Genomic DNA, 27,391 nt, shown 5'->3' with positions numbered 1-27,391 from the left:
ATGGGAGGAGAGAATCAACTTCTACAGATTTTCTTCTGACTTCACAAGTGTCCTAGCATGTACACATGCACGCACACACACACAAAACAAATAAATAAAAATGTAATTAAAAAGATTGTCTCAAAGTTTTGTGATAGGTTTATTTAAAATATTTTAGTCAAAAAAGTTTGCTAAATAGATTTTTCCAATATTTAAAGAAAATGATATCTGTAATAACAGAAAGGGTAATTAAGCCAGGCGGCAGTGGCGCACGCCTTTAATCCCAGCACTTGGGAGGCAGAGGCAGGTGGATTTCTGAGTTCAAGGCCAGCCTGGTCTACAAAGTGAGTTCCAGGACAGCCAGGACTACACAGAGAAACCCTGTCTCGGAAATCGAAAAAACAAAAAAAAACAAAAAACAAACAAACAAAAAAAAAAAAAAAAAAAAAAAAAGAAAGAAAGAAAAGAAAGGGTAATTAATCATCCATCATGCCAACGCAAGCAAGGTCTTCCCAGTGCAGCAACAAAGTTCAGAATAGATACAGTGGCCTATTCAGAAAGCATGCAAGTTACATCAGGTGCATCTAAGTCGGTAGGAGAAACCCATTAACCGGGCTCTGCCCATGAAGAGACATGGGATGCCTGTGTAAACTGCAGGCATGCCAGCTCTGACAGGTCACACTTCAGGCTACCTAATGTTGGGTTTTATTTCTTTTTCTTCTTCTTCCTCGCTATCGTCAACCTGCTGTATGACCAGATCAGCAGACCCATCCTCTACAATCTCCACATAGGATCGATTCTCTTCTTCGCTCAGTTGCCACCGGCAATCCTTCTCTCCATCGGTCTGGGACGCGCGGTGCGGCTCAGCTTCCAGGTCGACAGGGAGGCTGTCCATGCCTACTTCAGCAAGGCACTCGTTACACAGTCTGTAGCGCCTGGTTCCTTCCTGCACCACTTGCCCTGTGAGGTCAGTCACATGGCGTTTGCATTTCCTGCAGATGAGTTTGCATGCCTGGTGAATCTGCAGAGATTTAAAGAGTGATAAAAATAAATGTTCAAAACTGGGTCAGTTTGCTATTTTAGGGACCAGTTCATACACTTAGGATGCTCAAAGCATTAAACCCAAGTTAACATCAAATTATTTCAAGTGCCAGCGATAAATGTACACCACATACACTGGATATCAGCTTTCTCTACATAATTGCTGTAATGGTTTGTGTTTTTTTTAAAAAAAAAACAAAAAACAAAAAAAAAACTACTCTTACACACTTAATAATTCCACACATCCATTAACCCATTCCTTCCCAGAGTTAAAGCTGCAAATACTGTGCCAATCTGCTTTAAAGATTTTAAAGAATTTTTATTGTTGTTATTATTATTATTAATGTGTATAAAGGGGGACATATGCGTCCTTTGGTGAAGATATGGAGGTCAGAGAATAATTTTTTTGTTTTTACTTTTTATTTTATGTGCATTGGTGTTTTACCTGCATGTTTATCTGTGTGAGGGTGTCAGATCCCCTGGAACTGAAGCCACAGACAGTTTTGGGCTGCCGTGTGGGTGCTGGGAATTGAACCCAGGTCCTTTGGAAGAGAAGCCAGTACTCTTAACTGCTGAGCCATCTCTCCAGCACCCCTCATATATATATATATATATATATATATATATATATATATATATATATATTTTACTAGAAGAAAACAATATAATCCTGAATATAAGATTATTTTTAGTGACCAAAGCCTGGACGGGAAGTGGAGCACACTGTATCTCAGGGAAAACCTAAACATGATGACCTGTTTCAATGGGGACTGTGCAGGCAGAGGCGAACCTGACCATCCGGAATGGACACTGGTTTTAACAACCAATACTGTAGTTCTTTCTCACATCACAACTGTTATCCCTGCTGCTTCTTTACCACTGATGGGGATGCCACTCACAGGGCTGAAAGTGAGGATCACATGAGTTAAGAGGTCATCTTTGGTCAAAAAGTTAGATGGGGGCTGGAGAGATGGCTCAGCAGTTAAGAGCACTAGCTGCTCTTGCAGAGGACCTGGGTTCAGTTCAGTTTCTGGAAACCCAGGACCCTCCCTGGCTTATGAGGGCACCAGGCCTAAGTATGCACTACACTTCCACACATGCAGACAAAACACTCATACACATAAATCTTTTTAATTAAAAAGATTTATTTTTTTAAAAAATGAGGATTGGAGAGATTGGGTCAGTACACACACTGCTCTCCCAAAGTTTCCAGCACCTAAGTTCAGTTTCCAATCATCAGGGAACCTGATACAAACTAGAAAGGAGGTGTACTGGAGACAGGTCAGACCCAGCCCCTGACTGGACTCAGCAGGTTTCAGCTATTAATAGTAAATGCTGAGTATCCAGATTAACAGTGGTGATTCTGATCTGACATTTTAAACATTTGTACAAGGTAATCATTGTCTTCTAGCAGAGAAATATATCAAGCCATATGAGATTTGGTATGAACTAACATGGAAATATGAAAAGCTTTAGCACCAAAAGAGTATATCTGACTTCAAGGTCTCAAAGGAGAATAAAATTATTTAAATATGTATATACAGGGTGTGGTGGTACCTGCCTTTAATCCTGGAGGCAAAGACAGCTTCACCTCTGTGAGTTCTAGGCCTGTGAATATATTTACATGTTATTTAGTATGTGTCTGTGTGTACACATGTGTCACAGGACATATGTGAAGGTCAGATGACGACTTTTAAGAACTGGTTCTCTCCAACATGTGAGTCTCTGGATTGAATTTAGTTGTCAGGTGTGATAGAAGTGCCTTACCCACTGAACCACACAGTAAACATTTTTATATAACTTAACATACATAAATCTATACATTATTTACAAACCACAATAGTACTCCTAGAATAATTATTTTTAAAAATATCTTATTTATTATTATGAATTATTAGTGTGTATGTGTAAAAGCCAGAGGACACCTCTGGATTTCTTCTAGGTTCTTCTAGGTTCAGGTCCTGAGGCTGAGGCCATTTGGTGGCAAGGGTTTTACCAACTGAGCCATCTCACTGGGCCATGAGCTCTTAATATGGTAGAGTTGTGTGAAGAGATTTCCTATCATGAATCTTTTGTGGTTGTGTTCCATGTATGTGTGTTTGTGTATGTACATACACAAGGATGATCTATTCATGTATGAGTATTCTGCCTGCACGCTTGTACGCATGTGCAGCACTTGTGAGCTTGGTACCCACTGGAGTACAGAAGAGGGTGTCAGATCACCTATAGCTGGCATCACAGATGATTGTGAACCACCATGTGGATGCTGGGAACCAAGCCCGGGACCTCTGCAAGAGCAGCCAGTGCTCTACCCATTGAGCCATCTCTTCAGTCCCGATACCTTTTTTTTTTTTTTTTTTTTTAAAGTCTCTCACTAAACTGGAGCTCACTGATCCAGCAAGACTAGCTACGAACCTCCACGAACCTCTGGCCTCTGCTTCCCCGTGCTATAATTACATGAGCGTGCGACCACACTGTGAGGATGATGAGGATGGTGATGAGGATGGTTTGCTATGTAGTTTGCTAGGGACCCACACTCAAGTTTGCATTTTTGTGTGGCAAACACTTTACTGAGTAAGCCACCTTCCCATCTCTAACTCAGATGATTAAAGCAGACAAACACAGGGCTGGGGTGCAGCTAAGTGGTAGAGCCCTTGCTTAGCATGCATGGGCCAGTGTTCAATCCCTAGTACCACAAGGGGGGAAAAACGGAGGGTGAGGGAAGGAGAGGGAGAGAGAATGAGAATAAAAGCAGATAAATGCACACATTTTACAAGAAGCAAAATGATGAAGGCTCGTATACATACTGTTCGGAAATGGCTACTCAGATGGTCTAGCCTGCTAAAGCGTTTCCCACATGCCTGGCACGGGTACGGCCTCTCTCCTGTGTGGCAGCGCAGGTGGCGCTTGAGGTCTGCCTTCCGCTTCACCACATGAGTGCAGTATGGGCATTTGAATCGCAGCCTGGGCAGATCATCTGTCAGGAGACAGTTGGATTAAATCCTTGCAGAGATCACAGTAACAGTTCTATTAGCATAAGGAATCTGAGGACTTGCTGAGCCCAGCTGTGTGAAGGTAAGGACAGATGACTTGAATTAAGGACAGTGGACTGTTGAGCAATCCTGGGCACAGACATAAAACTCGACTAGGAAAACTTCCACTCTGATCCTTTGTAATCTAACCCTTCACATCAGACTTTACATGTGAAAAGGTAAAACCACACACACAAGCCAAGAATAAAGCAAATTCATTTTAAAAGAGGAATTTCTGTCGGTTTGTTTGCTTGCAACAGGGTCTTCACTATGCAGTCCTGGGTGACCTCAAACTCACAGAGATGAGCCTCTGCCCCCTCAAGTCCTGAGATTAAAAGTGTGTACCTTGCTTAAGAGAGATTTTTAAAGATATATTTACTTAGTATTTTTAATTATTTTTTTTCAAGATTTATTTATTTCATGTATGTGAGTACACTGTTGCTGTCTTCAGACACACCAGCAGAGGGCATCAGACCCCGTTGCAGATGGTTGTGAATCGCCATGTGGTTGCTGGGAATTGAACTAAGGACCACTGGAAGAGCAGCCAGTGCTCTTAACCACTGAGCCATCTCTCCAGCCTTATTTACGTATTTTATTTGTAGTGTGTGTCTGTGTGTTTATGTGTTTGTTACATGTTGGTACACATGTATGCCACAGAGAGAGAGACTCTGTGTGTGTGTGTGTGTGTGTGTGTGTGTGTGTGTGTGTGTGTGTGTCTGTAGTGACATATTGGTACACATGTATACAACACTGAGAGAGTGGAAGTCAGGAAAACATACAGAAGCCACCTGGTTCTCTCCTTCCACCATGTGGTTTGAATTCAGGTGGCCAGGCTTGGTGACAAGTGCCTCACCTGCTGAACCATCTCTTAGCCACTTGCTGATTTTCAGGACAGGGTCCCCCTCAGTAGCTCTGGCTGGCCTAGAACGCAGGATGAGGATCCTGCCTCAGTCTCCTTCATACTAGGGTTACAGGTGTGGGCTACCACGCGCAGCTGTAAAAAGAACTTAAATTTGTTCTATTGACATCTTTTATACCCTTGATATACTTGTTAAAGCTTTTTTATGTATGTACGAAAACATTTTATTTAATCACCTCCTACTTCTTTTATTCACTTGAGATCCTGCTCACGCCCCCTCTCACTAGCTCGGATGTTTGGTTTGGTTGACTGGTTTTGTTTTTGTGATGCTGGGGATAGAATCCAGGGCCAAGTTGTGAAAAAGTGTGTTGCTACCACAAGACACCTTCAGCCAATTTTTTCTTTTTCTTCTTTTCATATAGATTGTGTGTGTGTGTGTGTGTATGTATTCTCTGAATACTCTTTTATTTTGACTGTCATTAAACATAGTATTATATTCTAAATTAAACATTATAAATTCATGTTCTGTGAAATAAATTTGAGTAAAAAGTATAACTTTAAAAAAAATCATGTAAGAGGCTGGAGATATGGTTAAGACCAATGGCTGCTTTTCCAGTGGACCTGAGAGCGGTTCACAGTGCCCACGTCGGGTACCTCACAACTATCTGTCATTCCAAGGCCAGGGCATCCAATACACTTTTTTGGCCTCTGTGAACAACACCCATATAGGCATGCTCAAACACACACACACACACACACACTCTCTTGCGCGCGCGCGTGCGCGCGCGATGTAAATAAATGCCCTGGTACCTAAAATTAAGGGCATTTGAACTTGAGACTTTCTGAGGTACCTGGAAAGCTCCTGGATGTGACGTCAGGCCCTTGGCTGTACTGGTAGCCAGCAGGAACATTATCCACTTCAGCATCAACCTGTACCTGCTCTTCAGACTGGGAAACATGGTTGCTGGAATCGGATGTTCGAGCATCTCCTTTGCTGGGCTTAAAATGAACAACTTCAGATGGCTGTGGTAACCTCAAATGCTTGGTCTTTTTAATGGGGTCCTTCCTTTGCTCATGCTTGGCTAATGGTTGTTGAGGACTCCTCTGGGAGGCTGGGTGGTAACTGTACTTGTTCCATGGCTTTCCACTAACTATACCTGGTCCTTGGTCTGGGCTCAGGTGAGAGCGGGGAGACCCGCTTTCTTCCTGCCAGCTGTTACTATAAAAAGAAGAACGCTCTACTCCATTAGAGCCAGTGTCCTTATCAGAGAGGCTGAAGTAGCGATCTTTCTCTTTCTCGCTAATGTCCAAGGAAGACTTAATGAAAGTCTTACACACACTAATGACGTCAGTCATCTGAAGGAAGCTGGCGGCAGACATCACTTCTATAACATTCTGTCCAGTAAGGGAGAGTTTGCCGGAGTAGACAAAGTCCAGGATGACTGTGAAGGTATCAGGGGAGAAGGTCTGAAACGTGGCTGTGGTCGGCTGACTTGTCTCCTTTGAGTTCTGAGAGAGCAGCATTTTAAAGTAGCCGCTGCTCGCAAACAATACATTCCGATGCGCTTTGAAGACCTTGCCCTCGACTAGGATGCTGCAGTCGCAGAACACGCCCTGTCTGCGCTGCTCGTTCAGCTGCTGCAGGAGGTGAGACTGGTGAGAGGAGATCTCCATTCTGTGGGGGAAAGACACACATGGGTACCAGAGGGGACCTCAGAAACAAGCCTAGAACAAGCTGGTGAAAGTAGGAACCAGAAGGTCAGTTTCCCAGCTAAACCTCTTTCCTTAGAAAATAGTCCCCAAGACACAGAAGACAGCAGGGACCACAGGTCCTGCTACTGCTGGCCTATGGTCCCTGTTACTCAGGAGGCTAAGGCATGAGGATTACAAGCTCAAGGCCCGCTTGAGCTACAGAGAGGGTTCAAGATCAGCCTGGAAAACTTACAAGGCTCTGTCTCAAAATAAAAAGTGAAGAGGTTAGGAATATAGTCACGTGGCAAAATACCAGCCGAGCTTAAGGGGAAAGGCGTGTGTAAAAACAAGAACAAAACAAAACCAACAGACAAAACAACACACACACACCCTCACTCACAATCCTGGCAGGAGAGGGTTCCAGGCTATCCTATTTCTACCTCTATTTCTGATGTCACTACATGATGACTGGGAACTATTTGTCAAGGTGTGACACTCAAACATAGAAAGGCCTATGGAAACACACCTAGTGCACAAAGACCACAGAAGCAAGCGGTGCACCGTATGAAAATGACTGACACCGAGATCCTGCTGCAGTGGAACTGACAGTGCCATCTTTAGAGATGACACTCAGTCTCCCCAGTGCAGGGTCTCTAGGTTTGCACTACTGTGCAGCCTATGAGAACAGCTCATTCTTTTCTCTTAAGATTTATTTATTTAGGCCTGGAGAGATGGCTCAGTGGTTAAGAGCACTGACTGCTCTTCCAGAGGTCCTGAGTTCAATTCCCAGCAACCACATGGTGGCTCACAACCATCTGTAATGGGATCTGATGCCCTCTGCTGGTGTGTCTGAAGACAACGACAATGTACTCACATAAATGAAAATCTTAAAAAAAAAAAAAAGATTTATTTATTTATTGTATGTAGGAGAGTACACTGTAGCTGTCTTTCAGACACACCAGAAGAGGGCATCGGATCCCATTACAGATGGTTGTGAGCCACCATGTAGTTGCTAAGAATTGAAATCAGGACCTCTGGAAGGGCAGTCAGTGCTCTTAACCACTGAGCCATCTCTCCAGCCTGAGAACAGCTCATTCTTTTTTTTAAAGGGCTTATTTATTTATTTATTATATGTAAGTACACTGTAGCTGTCTTCAGGCACCTCAGAAGAGGGCATCAGATTTCATTACAGATGGTTGTGAGCCACCATGTGGTTGCTGGGATTTGAACTCAGGACCTCCAGAAGAACAGTCAGTGCTCTTAACCACTGAGCCACCTCACCAGCCTGAACAGCTCATTCTTACTGTAGCCTGTAGCATCCTCCTCTCTGTGACGTCCTGAGCTCTACCCCTTCATCTCTCTTACCCTTCTTCACACTCAGGCTAGGCCATGGCCAATTTTTAAAAAAGAAGAAAAACATATCAAATAAGACAGCTTAGGGTCAGGGGTATAACCACAATGACTTAGTAACAGTTGACTGAAATTATTTCTTGCCAAGTCAGGCAATGAAAAGATGGGTGGTGTTGGGACAAATTCTGAAAAAAAATCTTAAGGAATGAAGGGGGAAAGATGTTCAAGATGTTCAGTGTAGGTGCCTTGTAGTCTTCAATTTCTACTTTTTTTTTTTTTGTCTATTTATTGTTTGTTTGTTTTTTTTTAAAGACAGGGTTTCTCTGTGGAGCCCTGGCTGTCCTGGAACTCACTCTGTAGATCAGGCTGGCCTCGAACTCAGAAATCCGCCTGCCTCTGCCTCCCAAGTGCTGAGACTAAAGGCATGCACCACCACTGCCTGGCTCACATAATATAAAAATAAACATATTTTTAAGTTTATTTTTCCATCTGGGAAATTTTTGTTTCGGTTTCAGTGAAAATTGCTTTCCGGGCGGTTTGTAAAAGTGGGTATCTGTGTTGGCAAGAGTTGCCACTGGTTGCCATGCACAAGTAATTTAAACAGGCTCTAACTAGGGACTACTGGGGAGCAGGAGGGAGCTTAACATTAAAAGTAAGTGGAAACTATCTTCCTGGGCACTGGCTCTGACACGGGGTAGGATCAACAGAAGCTGGGTGGAACGACCCCAGTGTCATCCAAACAGCAGTGACAACACTTGTGCCCTACTGCAAAGACTGCAACCCACGGCTCAGTTCCCTGGAAAGGAGGCAGAACTGCAAGACCGGATTAAGCGTGAGTTGAGGGGGTGCACACACTTCTGTAAGTCCCTGCTGTAAACCAAGCAACAGAATTCCCAAAAGAATTAGTAGTGAATTTCTAGATTATAGTCTCTTATGTCCCTGAAGTAAATTATCTGTCTGGAATATACAGAATAGTTTCTGTCTCTGCATAGGATGTCTTAGTATATCTTCTTGGTTGACAGACAAGAGCCCAGGAAATAAAACCCCCACATCAGAATCCAGGGGTTCATTGGCCAACTGTTTGCGATGAAACAGATTTATGACTTCGGCGCTAATGAAAACGTGATTTGTGGAAATGTGTGTCAGACGGTGGCACTGAAGCTGCTGAGTTTCGCTACCTGCATCTGCAGTAGCCATGGCAACAGCTGGAGTGCCTAAGAGGGGAAAGGGCAGGCTCCAGGCCTTAGACTCTTAGCCCAACTGACCAGAGAACTATTGCCCCAAGGTAGTTTTCTCATACAGCCTGAGGTGGAGACATGGGGAAAAAAAAAAAAACAATCACGAAGTACACATGGCTTGCAAAGTTACAGAAGTTATTTTACGCCTTGACCAAATTTCTTCTGTAACAACTATTGATTAATTACGAAGGAGAAGGACCTGGGCACTTGGAATGAGAGCTCTGGAACAGATTCAGACCATTGGACGTGCCTTGGAAGTGCCTTGAGCTCCCCACACACCGGAAAAGAGCTGCTCTTCACTGAGATTACCCTCCCCCTCCTTCCATTCCTCTTCCCTTCCTGCCCCCAACAGTCCAGAGAGTAGAATGGAGGTGAGTCCTGCGCTCAAGGAGATAAAGTATAAAGAAAAGCCTGATGCTAAATGGAATAAAAGGATGCTGACTTCAGGGCCAGATCTCATCCAGGTAAGGTTCCAACTTGTAAAAAGTGAGAAGGAAGTAAAGGAACGCTCAGGCAGCGATGGAAACCTTCAAAAACAAAGCTGGTGAAAACGGAACTGGATGAGACATGTTCCTGGCCCGGCAAGCAGGAGACCTTGGCAGCAGCCGCCACAGGGTTCTGGCTTTAGAGTCAAGGATACAAGAAAGGGGTTGTGGAATCTCCTTCCTTGGTTAAGGAAAGCCACCAAGGCAGGGCATGTGTCAGGGGTGTCCCTGCATGGAGGCTCGGAGAGATCATTGCATGAATCTATGAAGGTGAAGCCTGGATTGCCTTGGAGATCCTAAAATGTTGGAGATGCCAGAGTTGCAGGATACCTGCCAAGGAGAGCTGCAGACTGGAATGTGGAACCAGCCAGGAGAAGTGTGTTGCAGTCAACAGAGCTGACAGGAGTTGGAGATCTGAAGAGTGCTTTGACATCAGACATGGAGATGCAGAATGCGGAGTTTACCCTGCTGGGTTTCAGACTAGCTCTGATCCAGTATTTCCTCATTATGTTCCATTTTTACCCTTTTGAAATGTTACAGTCTGTACGGCTGTATGTTGGAAGTAATGCTTTGCCTTCTGCTTTTATGAGGTTACAGTTAAGAGATTGCCTTGAGTCTCAGAAGACTCTGGAAAGACCATTTCGAGTCTTGAAGTGTGACTGAATATATTTTGCATTATGATATGGCTACAAGCCTCTGGGGACAGGGAGTGGAATGTGGACACTTGAATCAGAATGGCCCCCACAGGCTAAGACAAGGGGCAGGCTGCCCTTCCTAGCTTGCCTTTCTAGACAGCTCTGTGATTCCTGACCTGAGATACTCACACATAAGGGGTGCCTAGCAAGCTTCCACAGACCTCCCTCACCACGCCAGCATCACTGGACCACACTCACAGCCACAGAACGTTTGCCAAGGTGCTAAGTTCTAAACCCGCAGAGGGGGAAAGAAAGAAGATGTCAGATTTCACTAAGTGACCTTCGCACAGACCTAGGAATGTATTTGGTAACGACCTCTAAGGAATACACTGTTTAAGTAGGCTCACTTTGTTGACCTGGATGCAGTTACCAGATTCTGGATTGAAAGTGTTTGCATGAGCTCCTGGGGGGAGCGGGAAGGCTCTAAAATGTATTTCTCTCCTTGACTGAAAGTGGGACTCAAGAGGAGATGATTTCCAACTATGTTAAAATACCAAACTTCTGGCAGAGTGGAAGAAGGCCAAGCGAGCGAGCTGCCGTCATTATGATCCCGTCAGAGAGATGATGCCCTGAAAAAACTGGGTGCTAGCCAACAGGATGTGGTGTGTGTTAAAAGCACTGGATTGAGGGGGGGGCTGAACAATATATGACCCCATCTTTTTTCCAAAACTGTGATACTCATGTCTTGAAACCAAGCAGGCGGGGCTATAGTTCAGTGGTAAAGTCCTTGTCTACCATGCACAAGGCGCCATGGTTGGTCTCCAACACTGAGTACAAAAAAAGGAATGAAGGGGGGGATGGGAGGAGGGAAAGAGGGTTGCAGCGCCCGTGCCTGTAACTTCGGGGAAGAGACAGGGATTCCTGGGGCTTCTTACTCTCAACTCCAGGTTCAGCAAGACTTTGTCTCAAAAGATAAAGTTAGGCGCATGGCTTTAATCACAGCACTTGAGAGGAAGAGGCAGGCGGATCTCTGTAAGTTTGAAGCCAACCTGGTCTACATAAGGAGTTCTGGACCAACCAAGACGGCACAGTGAGACTCTGTCTTTTTTTTTTTTTTTTTTTCTTTTGGTTTTTTGAGACAGGGTTTCTCTGTGTAGCTCTGGCTGTCCTGGAACTCACTCACTCTGTAGACCAGGCTGGCCTCGAACTCAGAAATCCACCTGCCTCTGCCTCCCAAGTGCTGGGATTAAAGGCGTGGGCCACCACCGCCCGGCGAGACTCTGTCTTAAAGTAACAATAATGTAATATTGTGGAAAGTGATTGAGGAAAACATTTGACATCAACCTCTGGCCTCTATACTCACGTGCACACACGTGTACACACACACATGCACACGCACGCGCGCGTGCACACAGGAACATGTACACACACATACACATAGAAGGAAAGAAGAGGAAGAAAGAAGTAATCGGGCTGAGGCTGTACAACTCAGTGGTTCACATTAGCATGGAGGAGCTCCCTGGTTTAGTCTCCAGCACCAATAACACAAGAGCAAACCCACAAAGCAAAAACAAAAGCAACGATGGAGTTTGCAGCCACCTTTACATCCAATGTATGCAACTTTTGCTCGTCTCCTCAGAGATCTTAGCTTTCAAGATGCAAATGCCCAACCCTTTGAAATACTGACAGCACCATTAACTTGGACTGTGTGACTCAGGGGAATTTTCAGTACCCTTCTGCTAGAGGAACACCTTCATTTGCATTTTGTAAGCTAGCCTGGGAAACTCAGTGAGATATTGCCTCAAAATCGAAAGTAAAAATGATAATAAAAATATACTGACAAGCAGGCAGTGGTGGCACTTGGGAGACAGAGTCACTTGGGTCTATGAGTTCGAGGCCAGCCTGGTTTACAGAGTAAGTTCCAGGACAGCCAGGGCTACACAGAAAAATCCTGTCTCAGGAAAACAAAAACTAAACAAATTAATAATAATAATACCGACAAAAGCAGCTTAAGGGAGAAACTTTAGTCCACAGCTTGGGGGTCCAGTTCCTCACAGTGAGGACATCCTGGAGTGGGAGCTGATCAATCACACTGCATCCAGTCAGGAAGCGGAGAACCATGGATGCTCCTGGTCGGCTAGCCCCTTCCTCCTTAACCCAGGCCAGGACCCAGGCCCAGAGAATGGTGTCCCCTTCTTCAAGCTGGGTCTTCTGAACATCAAATAACCTCACCTTAATGGGTTCCCATGGGAACCCCTGAAGGATTCTCCCTCCTGTCCTACCCAGCATCTGCCCTCTGTTTCATGCCATTTCCTCTCACTCCTTTTCTTTTTACTTATTTATTTACTTTTTTTTTTTTTTTTTTTTTTTGAGACAAGGTTTCTCTCCGAAGCCCTGGCTACCCTGGACCTGCTCTGTAGACCAGGCTGGCCTCGACCTCACAGAGATCCACTTGCCTCTGCCTCTAGGGTCCTGGGATTATCAAATGCAAGCACCCCATGCACAGCAAGAGGAGCTTCTTTTTTTCCGTGGGCAACAGTTAACTCAGAGACTAACAATTGTCAAAGTGCTGAGAGCAAGTGATTAGGGGTACTTAGCTCTCAATGTCCCTCAGTGGGACATCTAATCAACCTCACCCCGAGGCTCATCCAAAAAGGGAGAGCTGAAAGAGGCAGCGATGGGGACACTGTGTGTGGATGTGGATACTGTGTAGACGTGGATGCTGTGTGTGGATGTGGATATTGTGTGGACGTGGATGCTGTGTGTGGACGTGGATGCTGTGTGGACGTGGATGCTGTATGGGTGGGGATGCTGTGTATATGCTGTGTGGATGCTGTGTGTGGACGTGGATACTGTGTGGATGTGGATGCTGTGTGAATAGGAATGCTGTGTGGACGTGGATGCTGTGTGGATAGGGATGCTGTGTGGACGTGGATGTTGTGTTGATGTGGATGCTGTGTGGATGTGGATGCTGTATGGATAGGGATGCTGTGTGGATGTGGATGTTGTGTTGATGTGGATGCTGTGTGGATGTGGATGTTGTGTTGATGTGGATGCTGTGTGGATGGGGATGCTGTGTGGATGGGGATGCTTTGTGGATGGGGATGCTGTGTGGATGGGGATGCTGTCTTCTAAACACAAAATGGCTGGCATACTCGGGAACTCTCAGCAGATGTACTAACCCAGCCAAGAAAAGCACAGAACCAAGCTGGTCAAACTTAGCATAGCTGGGGAGAGGCTCATGAGGCCCAATATTAGCAGAGGAGACATTGACAGTTGATGTCTACTCAGGACAGAAGAGTCGTTTTTCTCTTTAGTTTTGGCCACTAGTAAGTTGTCCGCCATCTAAGCAATGACCTAATCTTCATGTGCATACGGCCAACAGTAACAGGACTCAGCAGGTTATGAAGAAGAAAGGGACAGGGAAAAGGAGGGTGTGAAGTCAGGAGGGGGACATGGTGGAGAAGTATGGGGTACAGGGGGAATTGGAGGCAGGGAATGGACAATGATATGAAAAAATGAAACATAAAGTTTTGACATGGGCTGGAGATACAGCTCAGCAGCTAAGAGCACTGGCTGCTCTCTCTGAGGACCCAGGTTCAATTCCCTGTTCCTACAATGCAGATCACAGCTGTCTGTAACTCCAGTTTTAGGGGATCCTATACCCTCACAGATATACATGCTAGCAAAACACCAATGCACGTAAAATGCATTGAATGCATTTTACATTTTTGTAGAAGATTTTTGACAGCAAGTTGGAGGCTTGGGAGGCAGTCAACATGTGAAGTAGTTGCCACACAAGGATGAGGACCTGGTCTGATGCCCAGAACCTCCATGAACTCTAAAATGGTAGCATGCACCCGTGCTCCTCACGAGAACAAATCTGGTCAGGTGGTTTGGTTTGTGGGGCAAGTCTAGTGCTCCTAACCTGAGCAGAAGGCACTGGGGTGGACTTCTCCCTTATGATCCATCCCCTTGGGCCCCTGGAAACATGACAAAGAGAAGCATCAATTCTGTCCTTACTTAGGATTTAAATACACTTTTTTTTTTTTTTTTTTTTTTTTTTGTTTTTCTTTTCGAGACAGGGTTTCTCTGTGTAGCCCTGGCTGTCCTGGAACTCACTCTGTAGACCAGGCTGGCCTCGAACTCAGAAATCCGCCTGCCTCTGCCTCCCAAGTGCTGGGATTAAAGGTGTGCACCACCACTGCCTGGCTTAAATACACTATTAAAATATGAAACTATCAGTTTGGAGACCCAAACTCTAGTTTTGGGTCCTAGTCAAAAGAATGGGATCTGAGTGGCCTTGGAGGAAATATCTGAGGACTGGAATCTTACATACTATTGTCTCTTGCCCTGAGTTCATCCAGCTGTACCATTCAGTCCCTGAGCAGGTGATCATTTCCTCAGGAAAGCTGATGAAGAAGACATGCTAAGGCATGCTAAGCAGATGGGAGGAATGATTATCCCCTTAATGAGATCATGGGCTTATCCTTCCCAGAAGCCACTCTCTTGATATAGATTGCAGACCTTCCACCACACGGCACTGCTCAGCCTGCCTGTTTAATACCTATCTACCATCTATCTTCTTTCTATACATCCTTCCATGTATGTATGTATGCATGTATGTATGCATCTATCCATGTATGTATGTATGCATGCATCTACTATCTATCTTCTATCTATCCATGTATGTATGCATCTATCCATGTATGTATGTATGTATGCATCTACTATCTATCTTCTATCTATCCATGTATGTATGTATATATGTATGTATGTATCTATCTATCTATCCATGTATGTATCTACCATCTATCTTCTATCTATACATCCTTCCATGTATGTATGTATGTATGTATGTATGCATCTACTATCTATCTTCTATCTATCCATGTATGTATGCATCTATCCATGTATGTATGTATGTATGTATGTATGTATCTACCATCTATCTTCTATCTATACATCCTTCCATGTATGTATGTATGTATGCATCTATCCATGTATGCATGTATGCATGCATCTACTATCTTCTATCTATCCATGTGTGTATGTATCTATCCATGTATGTATCTATCATCTATCTTATAACTATGTATCATCTTCTATCATCTATCTCCATATCTATCTATCTATCTATCTATCTATCTATCTACCTACCTACCTACCTATCTTTTCTGTTTGAATACTTACCCCGGAGCTAGGCATTTTTTCCTATCGCTCTGGGATTTTTCATTCTTCTCTGAAGCACTTCCCTCCTTCCAGCATACAGCTCAACATGCCAACTTTCTTGGACCCTAACTCAAAGGGCATCTATCTGCTTTTCTTTCTTTATCTCTTTCTTCTTTTCTTCCTTCCTTCTTTTCATCCCTCCCCATTTTCCTCCTCCTGGCAGCTGCCAAGATTTACAGCTTGCTTGCCCTGTTGTTTTTCTTTCCAGTTCTAAAAAAATGATCTTCAAACTTCCTTCTGAATCTATTTTTAAATAATTGTATTAAGGAGACTAAGGATCCAAAAGGGAATCCCAATTTCCCTAGCAACAACCCCAGCGCTGCTCTAGTGGCACGGGAGGCAGTCAAAAGACACCCCAGACACTTGGGGGCCCACAAGCCTGACACACAGAAGCAGCAAACAAGAGACCCTGTCTCAAGCAAGGTGGAAGTTGAGGACCAACACCCCAAAAAGCTGTCTTCTGACCTCCTCATGTGTGCCCACTTTTGTTTGTTTGTTTGTTTGTTTGTTTTTGTTTTTGTTTTTCGAGACAGGGTTTCTCTGTGTAGTCCTGGCTGTCCTAGAACTCACGCTGTAGACCAGGCTGGCCTCGAACTCAGAAATCTGCCTGCCAATCTGCCTGTCTCTGCCACCCAAGTGCTGGGATTAAAGGCGTGCACCACCACTGCCCGGCGTATGCTCACATTCTTACACACACAAGGGTGCACAAATGTACACAAAAAAGAAAACAGGAAAAGAGAGTGAGCAGAGATGACTGACCAAGACAACCAGCTGAGCACTTCACACAGGGAGTGACTGACCAAGACAACCAGCTGAGCACTTCATACAGGGAGTGACTGACCAAGACAACCAGCTGAGCACTTCACACAGGGAGTGACTGACCAAGACAACCAGCTGAGCACTTCACACAGGGAGTGACTGACCAAGACAACCAGCTGAGCACTTCACACAGGGAGTGACTGACCAAGACAACCAGCTGAGCACTTCACACAGGGAGTGACTGACCAAGACAACCAGCTGAGCACTTCACACAGGGAGTGACTGACCAAGACAACCAGCTGAGCACTTCACACAGGGAGTGACTGACCAAGACAACCAGCTGAGCACTTCACACAGGGAGTGACTGACCAAGACAACCAGCTGAGCACTTCACACAGGGAGTGACTGACCAAGACAACCAGCTGAGCACTTCACACAGGGAGTGACTGACCAAGACAACCAGCTGAGCACTTCACACAGGGAGTGACTGACCAAGACAACCAGCTGAGCACTTCACACAGGGAGTGACTGACCAAGACAACCAGCTGAGCACTTCACACAGGGAGTGACTGACCAAGACAACCAGCTGAACACTTCATACAGGGAGTGACTGACCAAGACAATCAGCTGAGCACTTCACACAGGGAGTGACTGACCAAGACAACCAGCTGAGCACTTCATACAGGGAGTGACTGACCAAGACAATCAGCTGAGCACTTCATACAGGGAGTGGGGACACAATAAATCAAACAAAATACAAAGCTGCGTAATACATTCTGCTTTTTATATAGGTTTGTTGTTGTTTGGGGTTTTTTGTTTTATTCTGTTTTGTTTCGAGACAGGGTTTCTCTGTGTAACTTTGGCTGTCCTGGAACTCATTCTGTAGATCAGGCTGGTCTCGAACTCAGAGAGATCCACCTGCCTCTGCCTCCTGAGTGCTGGGATTAAAGGAGTACAACACCCCCACCCCCCAGCTTTTTATATATGTTTTTAAATGAGGTATAATATCAATTAGAACTTTAGGGGCTGGAGAGATGACTCATTGGTTAAAGAGCACTGGCTGCTTTTCCAGAAGATCCCAGTTCAATTCCCAGCACCTACACAGTGGCTCACAACCACCTGTAACTCTAGCTGTAAAGGATCTAAGGTCCTTTTTCTGACCTTTGCATGCATGTGGTACACAAATATGCATGCAGGCAAAATAGCTATACATACAATATAATAGAAATGTAATATTACTAACGTACAAAATTAATGTTTATGTTAATAAAAGGATTAGAACTTTCCATGCGTGGCTGGAGTGGAGCTCGGCAGCAGAACATCTAAGGACCTGAGTTTAGTCTCCAGTACCAAGGACTCAATTTCCTCATACCTGGAAATGTACGATGCTACCCTTGAAACCTTGGGACTGTTGAAGAGCAAACAGGAAGAACTCCAAGTCACCAAGTTCTCGAACAGAGGCGTGTCTGTGGGGAGAAGAAAGAGATACACAGGGTGAACTTTTGTAATAAGAGACATATCTGCTGGGATAACTATTTATTTATATAGAAGGCATCAATGTTCAGCATGTAAAAATAATTTGGCATAGATTATTAGTTTTTTTTTTTTTAATGGCTTTGATGCATTACATCACTCTTTTTTGTTTGTTTTCGAGACAGGGTTTCTCTATGTAGCCCTGGCTGTCCTGGAACTCAGTCACTCTGTAGACCAGGCTGGCCTCGAACTCAGAAGTCCACCTGCCTCTGCCTCCCAAGTGCAGGGATTAAAGGTGTGCGCCACCACTGCCCGGCATGATCACTTTCTAAATAAATTAACACTTTCAGGGCATGATGGGACATGCCTGGAATCCCTGCACTTGGGAAGTGGTAACAAGAGGGTCAGGAGTTCAAGGCTAGCTGAGTCTACCTCTGACCCTGTCTCGAAATAATAGTAAAGTGGCTACAAAAGAAGCTTAGGAAACACTGGCAAGGACAGCAGCAGGATGGAGATCGTGAATAAACTCGGACGTTGGAGGGACAACTGTCTTTATTGTTTGTTGAGACATAATGAAAGCCAGGTGGGTTTCAAACTTTAGGTCTTCCTGCCTCCGCTTCAGGGTTAGGACAGCATGTGCCACCATGCCCAGGAAATCTAGGAGTTTGAGGGAGGAAAAGTTCTTGCCATAATGAAAGACCATTCGTTTGTTACCCAGTCCTAAGGAGCTGGCAAGGTGTGGGTGGAACAGTTACTCTGACAGCCTTCTGGTGTCACCAGAGCAACCTAGGGGCACAATCATGGCCTATTCTGTGGCCAGTGAAGGTGAATTCAGAGTTACCAGAGAGAACGGCTTTCTAAGCTGAGCCCACACCTTACAAGGATGGCTATTACATTCTGATGAAGTGCCACGATAAGGGACAATCACCAAGTCCCACCTTAGCTACTACTCAGACACTTTCAGAACCTCCTTTTGGAAAACTAACAAGTATATTTCCCACACTCCTTTGCAGTAAAGTTGCCGCAGTGTGAGCTATCAATGAGGTATTCTTTCATGACAGTCGTGAGGCAGAAACGAGGCAGGAACCATCTTTGCATGGCTTGGCTGTTACTGCTGGCAGTCATGTTTATGGAAACTTGATGGCTGTCAAGACAGCAAATGATTTATACATATATTCAAATGTCACAAATCTCACTAACGAAGACACTATGTTAACAACTATAATTCTTAAACAGAGAGGTAGAGTCACTATTTGGTGACATTGAGGGCAACAGTTTCTGGATCCCCAGACTGTAGCTAGGAACTTGCAGCCTTCCGAGTCCCTCCCTGGTGCTCCCTTGGGTAGTCTTGTTCTGGGAAACATTTCAGAAGCCCTAAACCACAAGCCCCTTGTGCAAGTCTTTTTGATGACTTTGTAAGAACCCAAACATTTTATTAGATCCCTCTCTGCTTGAAATATTCAAACTGTTTTGTTTTCCTGCGATGAGATCCAGATTAAAGACTGGTAGGTACCCTGTTGTTCGCAGGGTCGAGAAGACTGTGAGCCACATGCCTTAGTTTCTCTATCTAAAAATGACAACAGCAACAGTAACTGTATGCCTTGGAGCTATGGGATAACGTTCATGAGAAACAACCCATAGAAAGTGTTCACAACAGGGCCTTCAAGACAAATCACAGGGCTGGAGAGATGGCTCAGTGGTTAAGGGCACTGGCTGAGCCAGGCATGGCTGGCACACTCCTTTAATCCCAGCACTCAAAAGGCAGAGGCAGGTGGATGTCTGTGAGTTCAAGGCCTGCTGGTCTCCAGAGCAAGTTCCAGGACATAGAGAGACTCTGTCTCAAAAACATCAACAGTAACAGAGCACTTGCTGCCCTTCCAAAGGATTTAAGTTGGAGTCCCAGCATCAACAAACTGGTTCTTAACAACCGGATCCATCCAGAGTCCTAGTCTGACCTCTGTGGGCACAAACATAAATGTAAGGATAATAATCATACACATACGGTTTTTTTTTTTTAAATAAACAAGTGTTGCCAGGTGATTATGTGCCTTTAATCCTAGTATTGGGAAGCACACGTTTAACTTTTTGTTTTGTTTGAGACAGAGTCTCACAATGTAATCTAGGTTGACCTGGAGCTTGCTATGTAGACCAACCAGGCCCCACCTGTCTCTGCCTCCCTATTGCTGGGACTAATTAAAGTTTTAAAATTTTATTCATCTGTCTGCCTGTATATGCAATCTGTGTGTAGTGCCCATGAACACCAGAAGAGGGCATCAGATCCCTGGAGCTGCAGTTACAGGCGGTTGTGAGCCGCCCAATGTGCGTGCTAGGAACTGAACTCAGGTCCTCTAGAAGGGAAGCAAGTGCTCTTAATTCCTGACCTGACTTGCAAACTTTTTAGAATTTCATTACCATACATTTTTCTTGTGTCTATTAGAATACTTATATAAAATTGACTGGTTCTACCAAATATTTATAGGTACCAAAAAGTGAGAGAACCAGTTTCAAACTATGTAAGAAGGCTCTGCTCTAAGAATCACCTATAAGGCCGGGTGGTGGTGGCACACGCCTTTAATCCCAGCACTTGGGAGGCAGAGGCAGGTGGATCTCTGAGTTCGAGGCTAGCCTGGTCTGCAGAGTGAGTTCCAGGACAGCCAGGGCTACACAGAGAAACCCTGTCTCGAAAAACCAAAAAAAAAAAAAAAAAAAAAAAAAATCACCTATACAGCTCATTTCAAACGTTACCTTACTCCTTATATCTCACTATGCAGACCAGACCAGCCTGGTCTTGAACCGTGTGTGTGTGTGTGTGTGTGTGTGTGTGTGTGTGTGTGTGTGTGTGTGTTAGTGGTCCACACCTGTAATCCTAGCACTCCATAGTTCATGAGATCCTAACTTGAAACAATGTTATCATAGCAAACCTCTCTTGGGCTTGTACTTCTGTTCCTTTTCTAAACAGATCCCAGCTTCGCTTCATAGTGACTCATCCTAGAAGCTTTCTGTGGCCTATGTCAAGTTCTCAGTTTCATCTGAGTGGATGTCCCTGGGAAGCACTCTTCTGGCTGTGAGCCTCAGCCAGAGTCACAATTCCTACAGTTGCAAGCCTTCTTTAGAGGTTTGTCCAAGATCCATTGAGACCTGCTAATCAAATTCTCCACCCCCAACCCCTCCCCCTGGAATCGGCCACATATCTTTGGGCTCCTTTCTTTTAGTCTGGGACTTCTGGTACTTTACTGGTTTCCTGGCTCAAGGTTCATAGAGCGCTCAGGAAGCTTTACTGGAACAGAGAGCAGGAATCTCCACTGCTTCTTTCTTTGTTTCATTTACTTATTGAGGTCAAAAGACAACTTGTAGGAATTGGTCATCTCCTCCCATCATGTGCGTTCTAGGCATTGAATTCAGGTTATCAGGCTTGGTGGCATGGCCATTTTACCCACTGAGTCATCTTCCCAACTCCCCTATGGAGCTGCCTGAGGCAGGAACAGCTTTAAACAAACAAACAAATTCTTTCGCCCTTTTTTCCTCTCTTCAATTTTAGGCTGTACACATAGCAACACATCCTGTGTTTACAGTGCCCTAGGGAGCTTGAAAAGGCAGGTGAATAATTTTTTTTTTTTTTTTTGAGACAGGGTTTCTCTGTGTAGTCCTAGCTGTCATGGACTCACTCTGTAGACCAGGCTGGCCTCGAACTCAGAAATCCACCTGCCTCTGCCTCCCAAGTGCTGGGATTAAAGGCGTGCACCACCACCGCTCGGCAACAATTTTCTTTTCAGTTAACAGGGTAATCTTACCTAGCTAGCCCAAGCTAGCTTCCAATTGGGATCGACGTACACAGCTGTAATGATTTTTTTTTTTAAGTATAAATTAGGCCGGGCGGTGGTGGCGCACGCCTTTAAGGTAAGGCACAAGAAAAGTTACTAGAAAATCGTGGGGCTGCAGCGATGTTTCAGGGGTTAAGAGCACTTAGCTGCTCTTCCAGAGGACTCACAAGACACCCTCACAACAAACAAATTAATTAAAAAACAAAAAAGAAAGAAAATCTTCAAAATCATATACAAAGCAAGTGACCACATCAAGCTTGAACAGCTTGAGCCCAGAACCAGTTTACAAGTGTCTCACTCCTCTCCCTCCCCCACAGTGTATGCAAATGTCCCACAAAGCCTCAGTTTACACTCCCAAAACAAAACTGAAACAATACAGGGAAAGACACAGCCCGGAGGAGGAAGGTACAGGAAAAACCATTCAACCAAATGGACCAGAAAATGGGCCAGGAATGGTGCCGTTGGCTAGTAAAGCTGTGTAGCAGCCCCAGGCCCAGGGCTGATCCCAGCATCCCACAAAGCAAGGAGTGGCTGTACACAATTAGAATCCCAGTGCTGAGGAAATGAAGGCAGAAGATTTGAACTTCAAATCTGGCATACATAGTAAGTCTGAGGCAAACCTGGCCTACATAAGACCTCGTCTCAATAAACAGTCAAGATTTTCAACAGAACACTCTTCCTGAACAACACAGCAACACGAAGCGAAGGGCTCCAGCCAGCCCGAGCAGGGCAAACCTGCTGGCAGGTCTCGCCCTTCTTCCTTCCCTCTCCCTAGTAAACCATAGATTACATCCCTAAAGCTAGCCCACAAGGTCTCTTCTCCTACTTGGATATTCCTTAGGCCAGAGTCATTCCTAAGGCTGATAACCAAGGTCCAGCTACCAAAGTATTGAAATCTAGCAACCAAAAGTCCCCCTTTGGCCACCCTAATTAACACACCCAACCACAACATACCACTGCATGCTAGAACATTCTAACACAGACCCGCTCCTTTTTCCTCTTAAAAACCACACCTGTAAGGTCATTCGCTGCTGCTTTCTGCCTGAGTCAAAAAGCATCTACTTGACTCTTCTTCCCGGCTTAAGAAGGCTCTCTCTGTGAAAACAGGTGTTTGGGTGTAGTTTGTGCCTAATCCTGGGTCCGGAAGGGAGCACCCCGCTGGCTGTGTGCCTGTCCCTTCAGGAAGTACCCTGTGAACTGGGTGGGTACCTTACAGCTTGGTACATTCAGCATAATTGACAATAGCAAATAGTATCTTATATTAAGAAAGGCTTATTTTCTGCAGAGGCATCCACAAGCACGGATAATACCTTCCAGATTTTCTTTTTTTCTGGAGACTAATCTTACAAGTTGTATTGGCAAGTCAGACTAACTCCCGAGAGTCACCCAAAAAGTCAAGCAGAAACATTTCTTGAATCTCGTATGAGTTAAATGTCCATAGTATCCGGGCGGTGGTGGCGCACGCCTTTAATCCCAGCACTTGGGAGGCAGAAGCAGGCAGATTTCTGAGTTCGAGGCCAACCTGGTCTACAGAGTGAGCTCCAGGACAGCCAGGGCTACACAGAGAAACCCTGTCTCGAAAAAACAAAACAAAACAAAAACAAACAAACAAACAAAAAGCCATAAATGTCCATAGTAGCCCATAAGAAGAGTACAGAATTCAATGATCCTGCCAAGGTCAATGATCTTTTAAAGGGTGTTGGAAAAGACAATCACATATTTTAGGAACCATTAACTTTGAAGGTCTTTGGTATAGAATGAAAAATCATGTAGACTGAAGAGTTGGGTAACAGAAAAAACCTGAATGAAGTTTCTGGTCCAGAAATCCATCTTTTCCCGCTGCACACAGCACTGATGTAGGCCTTAGTGTGTGGTCCTAGCGAAAACCCTACCTCCCAACTTTGGGCTAACTGGAACTGAGCAAATGGTTCTTTGAATGGTGACTGTATTCTTCGGAGGATGAACAGCCATATAATTCTGGGAAGATTTGGAATTAAGTCTAGAAACAATTTAAGAGCTGTGCTTTAGAAAGCTGTGTCTCCTCCAGAGTTCACGCAGAAAGTTCACTCACAGAGAAGGAGCATGAAGAGGAGCTTTTAGGGGGTTATTAGGCCATCATGGGGGGAGGGGCACTGCCCTCAAGGATAGGATTAACATCCTCATAAAGGGATTTGGAGGAGGAGGTCTGCTCTCCGCCTCATCCCTTCTATCCTTTTTACTGATGAAGACGTGACACGGTATTTATCCTCATTATGTATGCAGTGAAGAGGTGCCATACCGGAAGCAGGAAGCAGAAAGCAGCCACGGCAGGGCACCATAGTCTTGAACTTCTCAGCATCTTCAAGTGTAGGAAGTAATTATCTGTTCTTTTGTTTCTAGACAGGGATTGCCTGTGTAGCCCTGGCTGGCCTGAAACTCAATCTGTTGACCAGGCTTCCAAACCAGAGAGACCTGCCTGCCTCTGCAGGGATTAAAGATGTGCAACACCATGGCCCAGGAACGTGGTGTTCTTTATGTTACCCGATCTTCGATAATCTTAGCAGCACATATGGACTACAGGGGCTAAGATAGAAAAGTCTTAGGATTAAATGTTAGAACACTTAAGAGGGACTGGAGAGATGGCTCAGTGGTTAAGAGCACAAGCTGTTTTTCCAAGGACCTGAGTTCAATCCCCAGCACCCACATGGAGGCTCACAGCCATCTCTCTAACTCCCATCCAAGGGGATCCACCCCAGCACCCACATGGAGGCTCACAACCATCTCTAACTCCCATCCAATGGGGAACCAACACCCTCATCTGGCACCAGGCATACAATTGGTATACTGGCATACAGGCAGGCAAAACACATACATATAAATCTTTTTTTTTTTTTAAATAGACTTGAGTTTTGAAACTATAGTTGGAAAGGCCTCACTAAGAAGATGGCATTTTTGAATGATTGATGTCCAGAGTAGGGAAGAGTGTGTGTCTTTGATATTACTCCAGGCAAACCAAACAGCAGGTGTGAAAGCCGAGATGTGAATAGGAATGGAAAATGGAGAAGGAATGGGTGAGGAGAGCAGGCCGCTGTGTGGTATGTCTGCCATGGCAGCTAACCCCAGGGTCTCAGGAGGCTGAGGCAGGAAGAAGACCAATGCAACCCTGAGCAAAAACCCTCATCTCATAATAAAATTAAAATTTAAAATATAAAAGGCCCGGGGATATATCTCAACAGTAACATTTGCTTAGCACATGCAAGGCCTTGGGTTCAAAATACACACCCAGACACCCACAGACAGACAGACAGACACACACACACCAACCACAGGGCCTTTGGATATATTTTAGTAAGATGTGAAGGAGCCATTTAAGGTTTGGAGAGGGCTGGGCATATGGTTTAGTGATAGAGTATTTATGTAACATGCATGAAGCCTTGGGTTCAATTCGAGTACAGAATAATATCAGATGCGGTGATCTACGCCTGTAATCCCAGCATTAGGCAGGGGGCTGCAGAGGTCCAAGGTCATCGTAAACAACATAAATTTCGGGCTAGCCTGGGCTACATGGACCCCTGTCTCCAAAAGAAAAAAAAAGATATATAAAATAGTAAAAAAAGAAAAAAAAGAGGAATTTTTTAAAAAATTATATTAACCTCTTTGAATATTAAAAACTATAATTATGCCATTTAAGACACAAATTTGCCTAGTGCATCCATCCCAGGACTCCCAAAGTGGAGGTAAGAATATCAAAATTTCAAGTCTAGCCTGACGAGTCTGCTTTAAAACAACCAATAAATAGGTGAATAGAAGTAAGATTTAAGTGATAAAATCAGCAAAGGTTTTGGTACTTGGAGACTGCTCCAGGACGCTGCAAAACAGTGTGCCTGGGGGTGGGGGTGGGGGGCTGCCACCTCTCAGCTCCCTGCCTAGGGAGATGAGATTCCATGGTTAGCCTTTTTCCTTTGCCAGGTAGAATAAACAGCCTGAACCGCTAGCCGTCTCGTAAGAAACTAAGTGCAATATCTCCTCAAAGTGAAACCACTCCATTTACTAAAGTTCTGCTAATATAAAGACTTGTAGGTGTTGGCGGCGTGTGCGGTTGGGTGCCCGCTAGGTGTGAATCCTATTCCAAACACGTCTCGGAAAGACGTGGATTCCAGCTAACCGCACGGTCAAGGGCGAGTAAGCGCGCCAGGGCGCGAAGGGACCAAAGCAGGCAGCGTCGCCAGGTGGGAGATGCCAGGGACATTCTGCCGGGAGCCAGCTGGGGCTCCATAATTCTGCCCTCGGTTCTAAGCCCGGAACTGTCGCGTCGTGATGGAAAGCCAGAGGGTGGAGGGCGGAGTGAGAACGCCGGGCTGCAGCGCCCCGTGCCCGACGGCTGCAGACACGCCCGGCCCCGTGGCGCCGCCTCGCCGCCGCTGCCTCCTGGAGGCTCGGGCGCCTTCCCGCCTTTCTCGGGGCTCGGCCGGCGCGGGCGGCGGGGCGGGGGCGGGCGCGGGCGGCGACGGTGCAGCCATTGTCCCGCAGCCGCGCCCGGGGCCGCCGCCGCCGCCCGCGCCTCCTTTGTGGCCGTCGCCGGCCCTCGGAGCCGCCGCTCTGCGCCCCCGGCTGCAAATGGCGCCCGGTCGCTCCTGCGCCGCCCCACGCACCGGCCAGGGTTGCAGCCCCGGGGCGCACCTCGGCGGCCCCGCCGCCCTCCGCCAGGCTCTCGGCCCGGCCCGCAGCCCCGACGCCCCGGCCGCCCTCCACCCGCCCGCGCCCGCACCCGCGCCCGCGCAACCACTTACCGCGGGGCTCTGGCCGCTCGCTCGCTCGCTCGCTCGCGTGCGCTGCGGAGCGATTCCCGGTTCCCGGTAGGGGAAGCACCCCCTTCCGAAGCTGAGGCTTTGCGCCCTAAAACAAGTAGCCCCAACGTGGGAGAAACAAAAGGTATTTGCTGACGTGGGCGTTGGACAGAAACGCCCGAGGGCTGAGGACACAATTAAAGGGGCAACGCACAGATTTCAGGCACCAACCAGCAGCTTCGCCCACTCCCCCTGTCCGTGCCCACACCCGAGTGCACCCTCCGCAGGCACTGGGGCGCCCAGGTTCCCCAGCAGTTGACTGCGGATCATTCTTTTAGTCGGGAGCTTAAATTTTAAAATTGTACTTTACGTTGGAAAGGCGCCTCCGGAGGGCAGAAGGGCTGGATTTCTAAGATGTGGGGATATTGGTTCAAGGAGAGAGGGAGGGACTTAGGCGTGCCCACAATTACTGTATAAGTACATGTGACATTATTGTACTTAAGTTTAGCGACGTAAAAATGGGAGAGATTTCTACAAAATTTCCCTTTGTCGAAGCACTTAATTCCAGTCAGTCATCGCCTTTTAGAAACCTCTGTAGGTCCCCATCAGGCCATTTGAAGAAGCAAACCCCGAGGGGCTGAGATAAGATAATTCGATTCTTGATATAAAACTAGTAAAAAAAAAAAAAAAAAAAAAAACCCAGAAAGTTTTGTGTTTTCAAATACAAAAATAAATCAAGTTTCTCTTCTGACGGGACTCTAATATTTAGAGCACACAAATATCAGGTAATACATCTTCTAAAATAGTAAACTGCTGAGTTTCCACATTGCTTAAATTCCACAAACTAAATTAGTTTTCTACTTCTTTATGCTGATTGTCAAGTACTGCCAAAGGGGTGGGGGGGGGGAGAGAAGAGACTCAAGATTTCAAAGCATACGTTTAATATTTAATATTTTGAGACGTTCTTCTCCCAAGTCTGAGTCACACCCACCAGGGTCTTGTTTCTCTGATTTCCTCACTAAGTAGCTA

At 45.6% G+C, this 27,391-nt stretch overlaps 1 protein-coding gene across 1 annotated transcript; it reads right to left on the bottom strand.

The window, feature by feature from the left end:
• Nucleotides 1-68: 68 nt before the first annotated feature.
• Zbtb8a (zinc finger and BTB domain containing 8A) lies at nt 69-26,717 on the bottom strand. The gene is made up of 5 exons (XM_034504061.2): nt 26,366-26,717; nt 17,675-17,768; nt 5,763-6,586; nt 3,828-3,997; nt 69-1,000 (listed from the first exon to the last, which is right to left on the bottom strand). The coding sequence occupies exons 3-5, from the start codon at nt 6,583-6,585 to the stop codon at nt 668-670; spliced, it is 1,326 nt and encodes a 441-aa protein (XP_034359952.1). The 5' UTR covers nt 6,586; nt 17,675-17,768; nt 26,366-26,717; the 3' UTR covers nt 69-667.
• Nucleotides 26,718-27,391: the final 674 nt, after the last annotated feature.

Source organism: Arvicanthis niloticus, chromosome 5, assembly GCF_011762505.2.
Source record: "Arvicanthis niloticus isolate mArvNil1 chromosome 5, mArvNil1.pat.X, whole genome shotgun sequence".
Classification (NCBI taxonomy): Eukaryota; Metazoa; Chordata; class Mammalia; order Rodentia; family Muridae; genus Arvicanthis; species Arvicanthis niloticus.
This window is presented reverse-complemented; position numbering and strand designations above follow the sequence as displayed.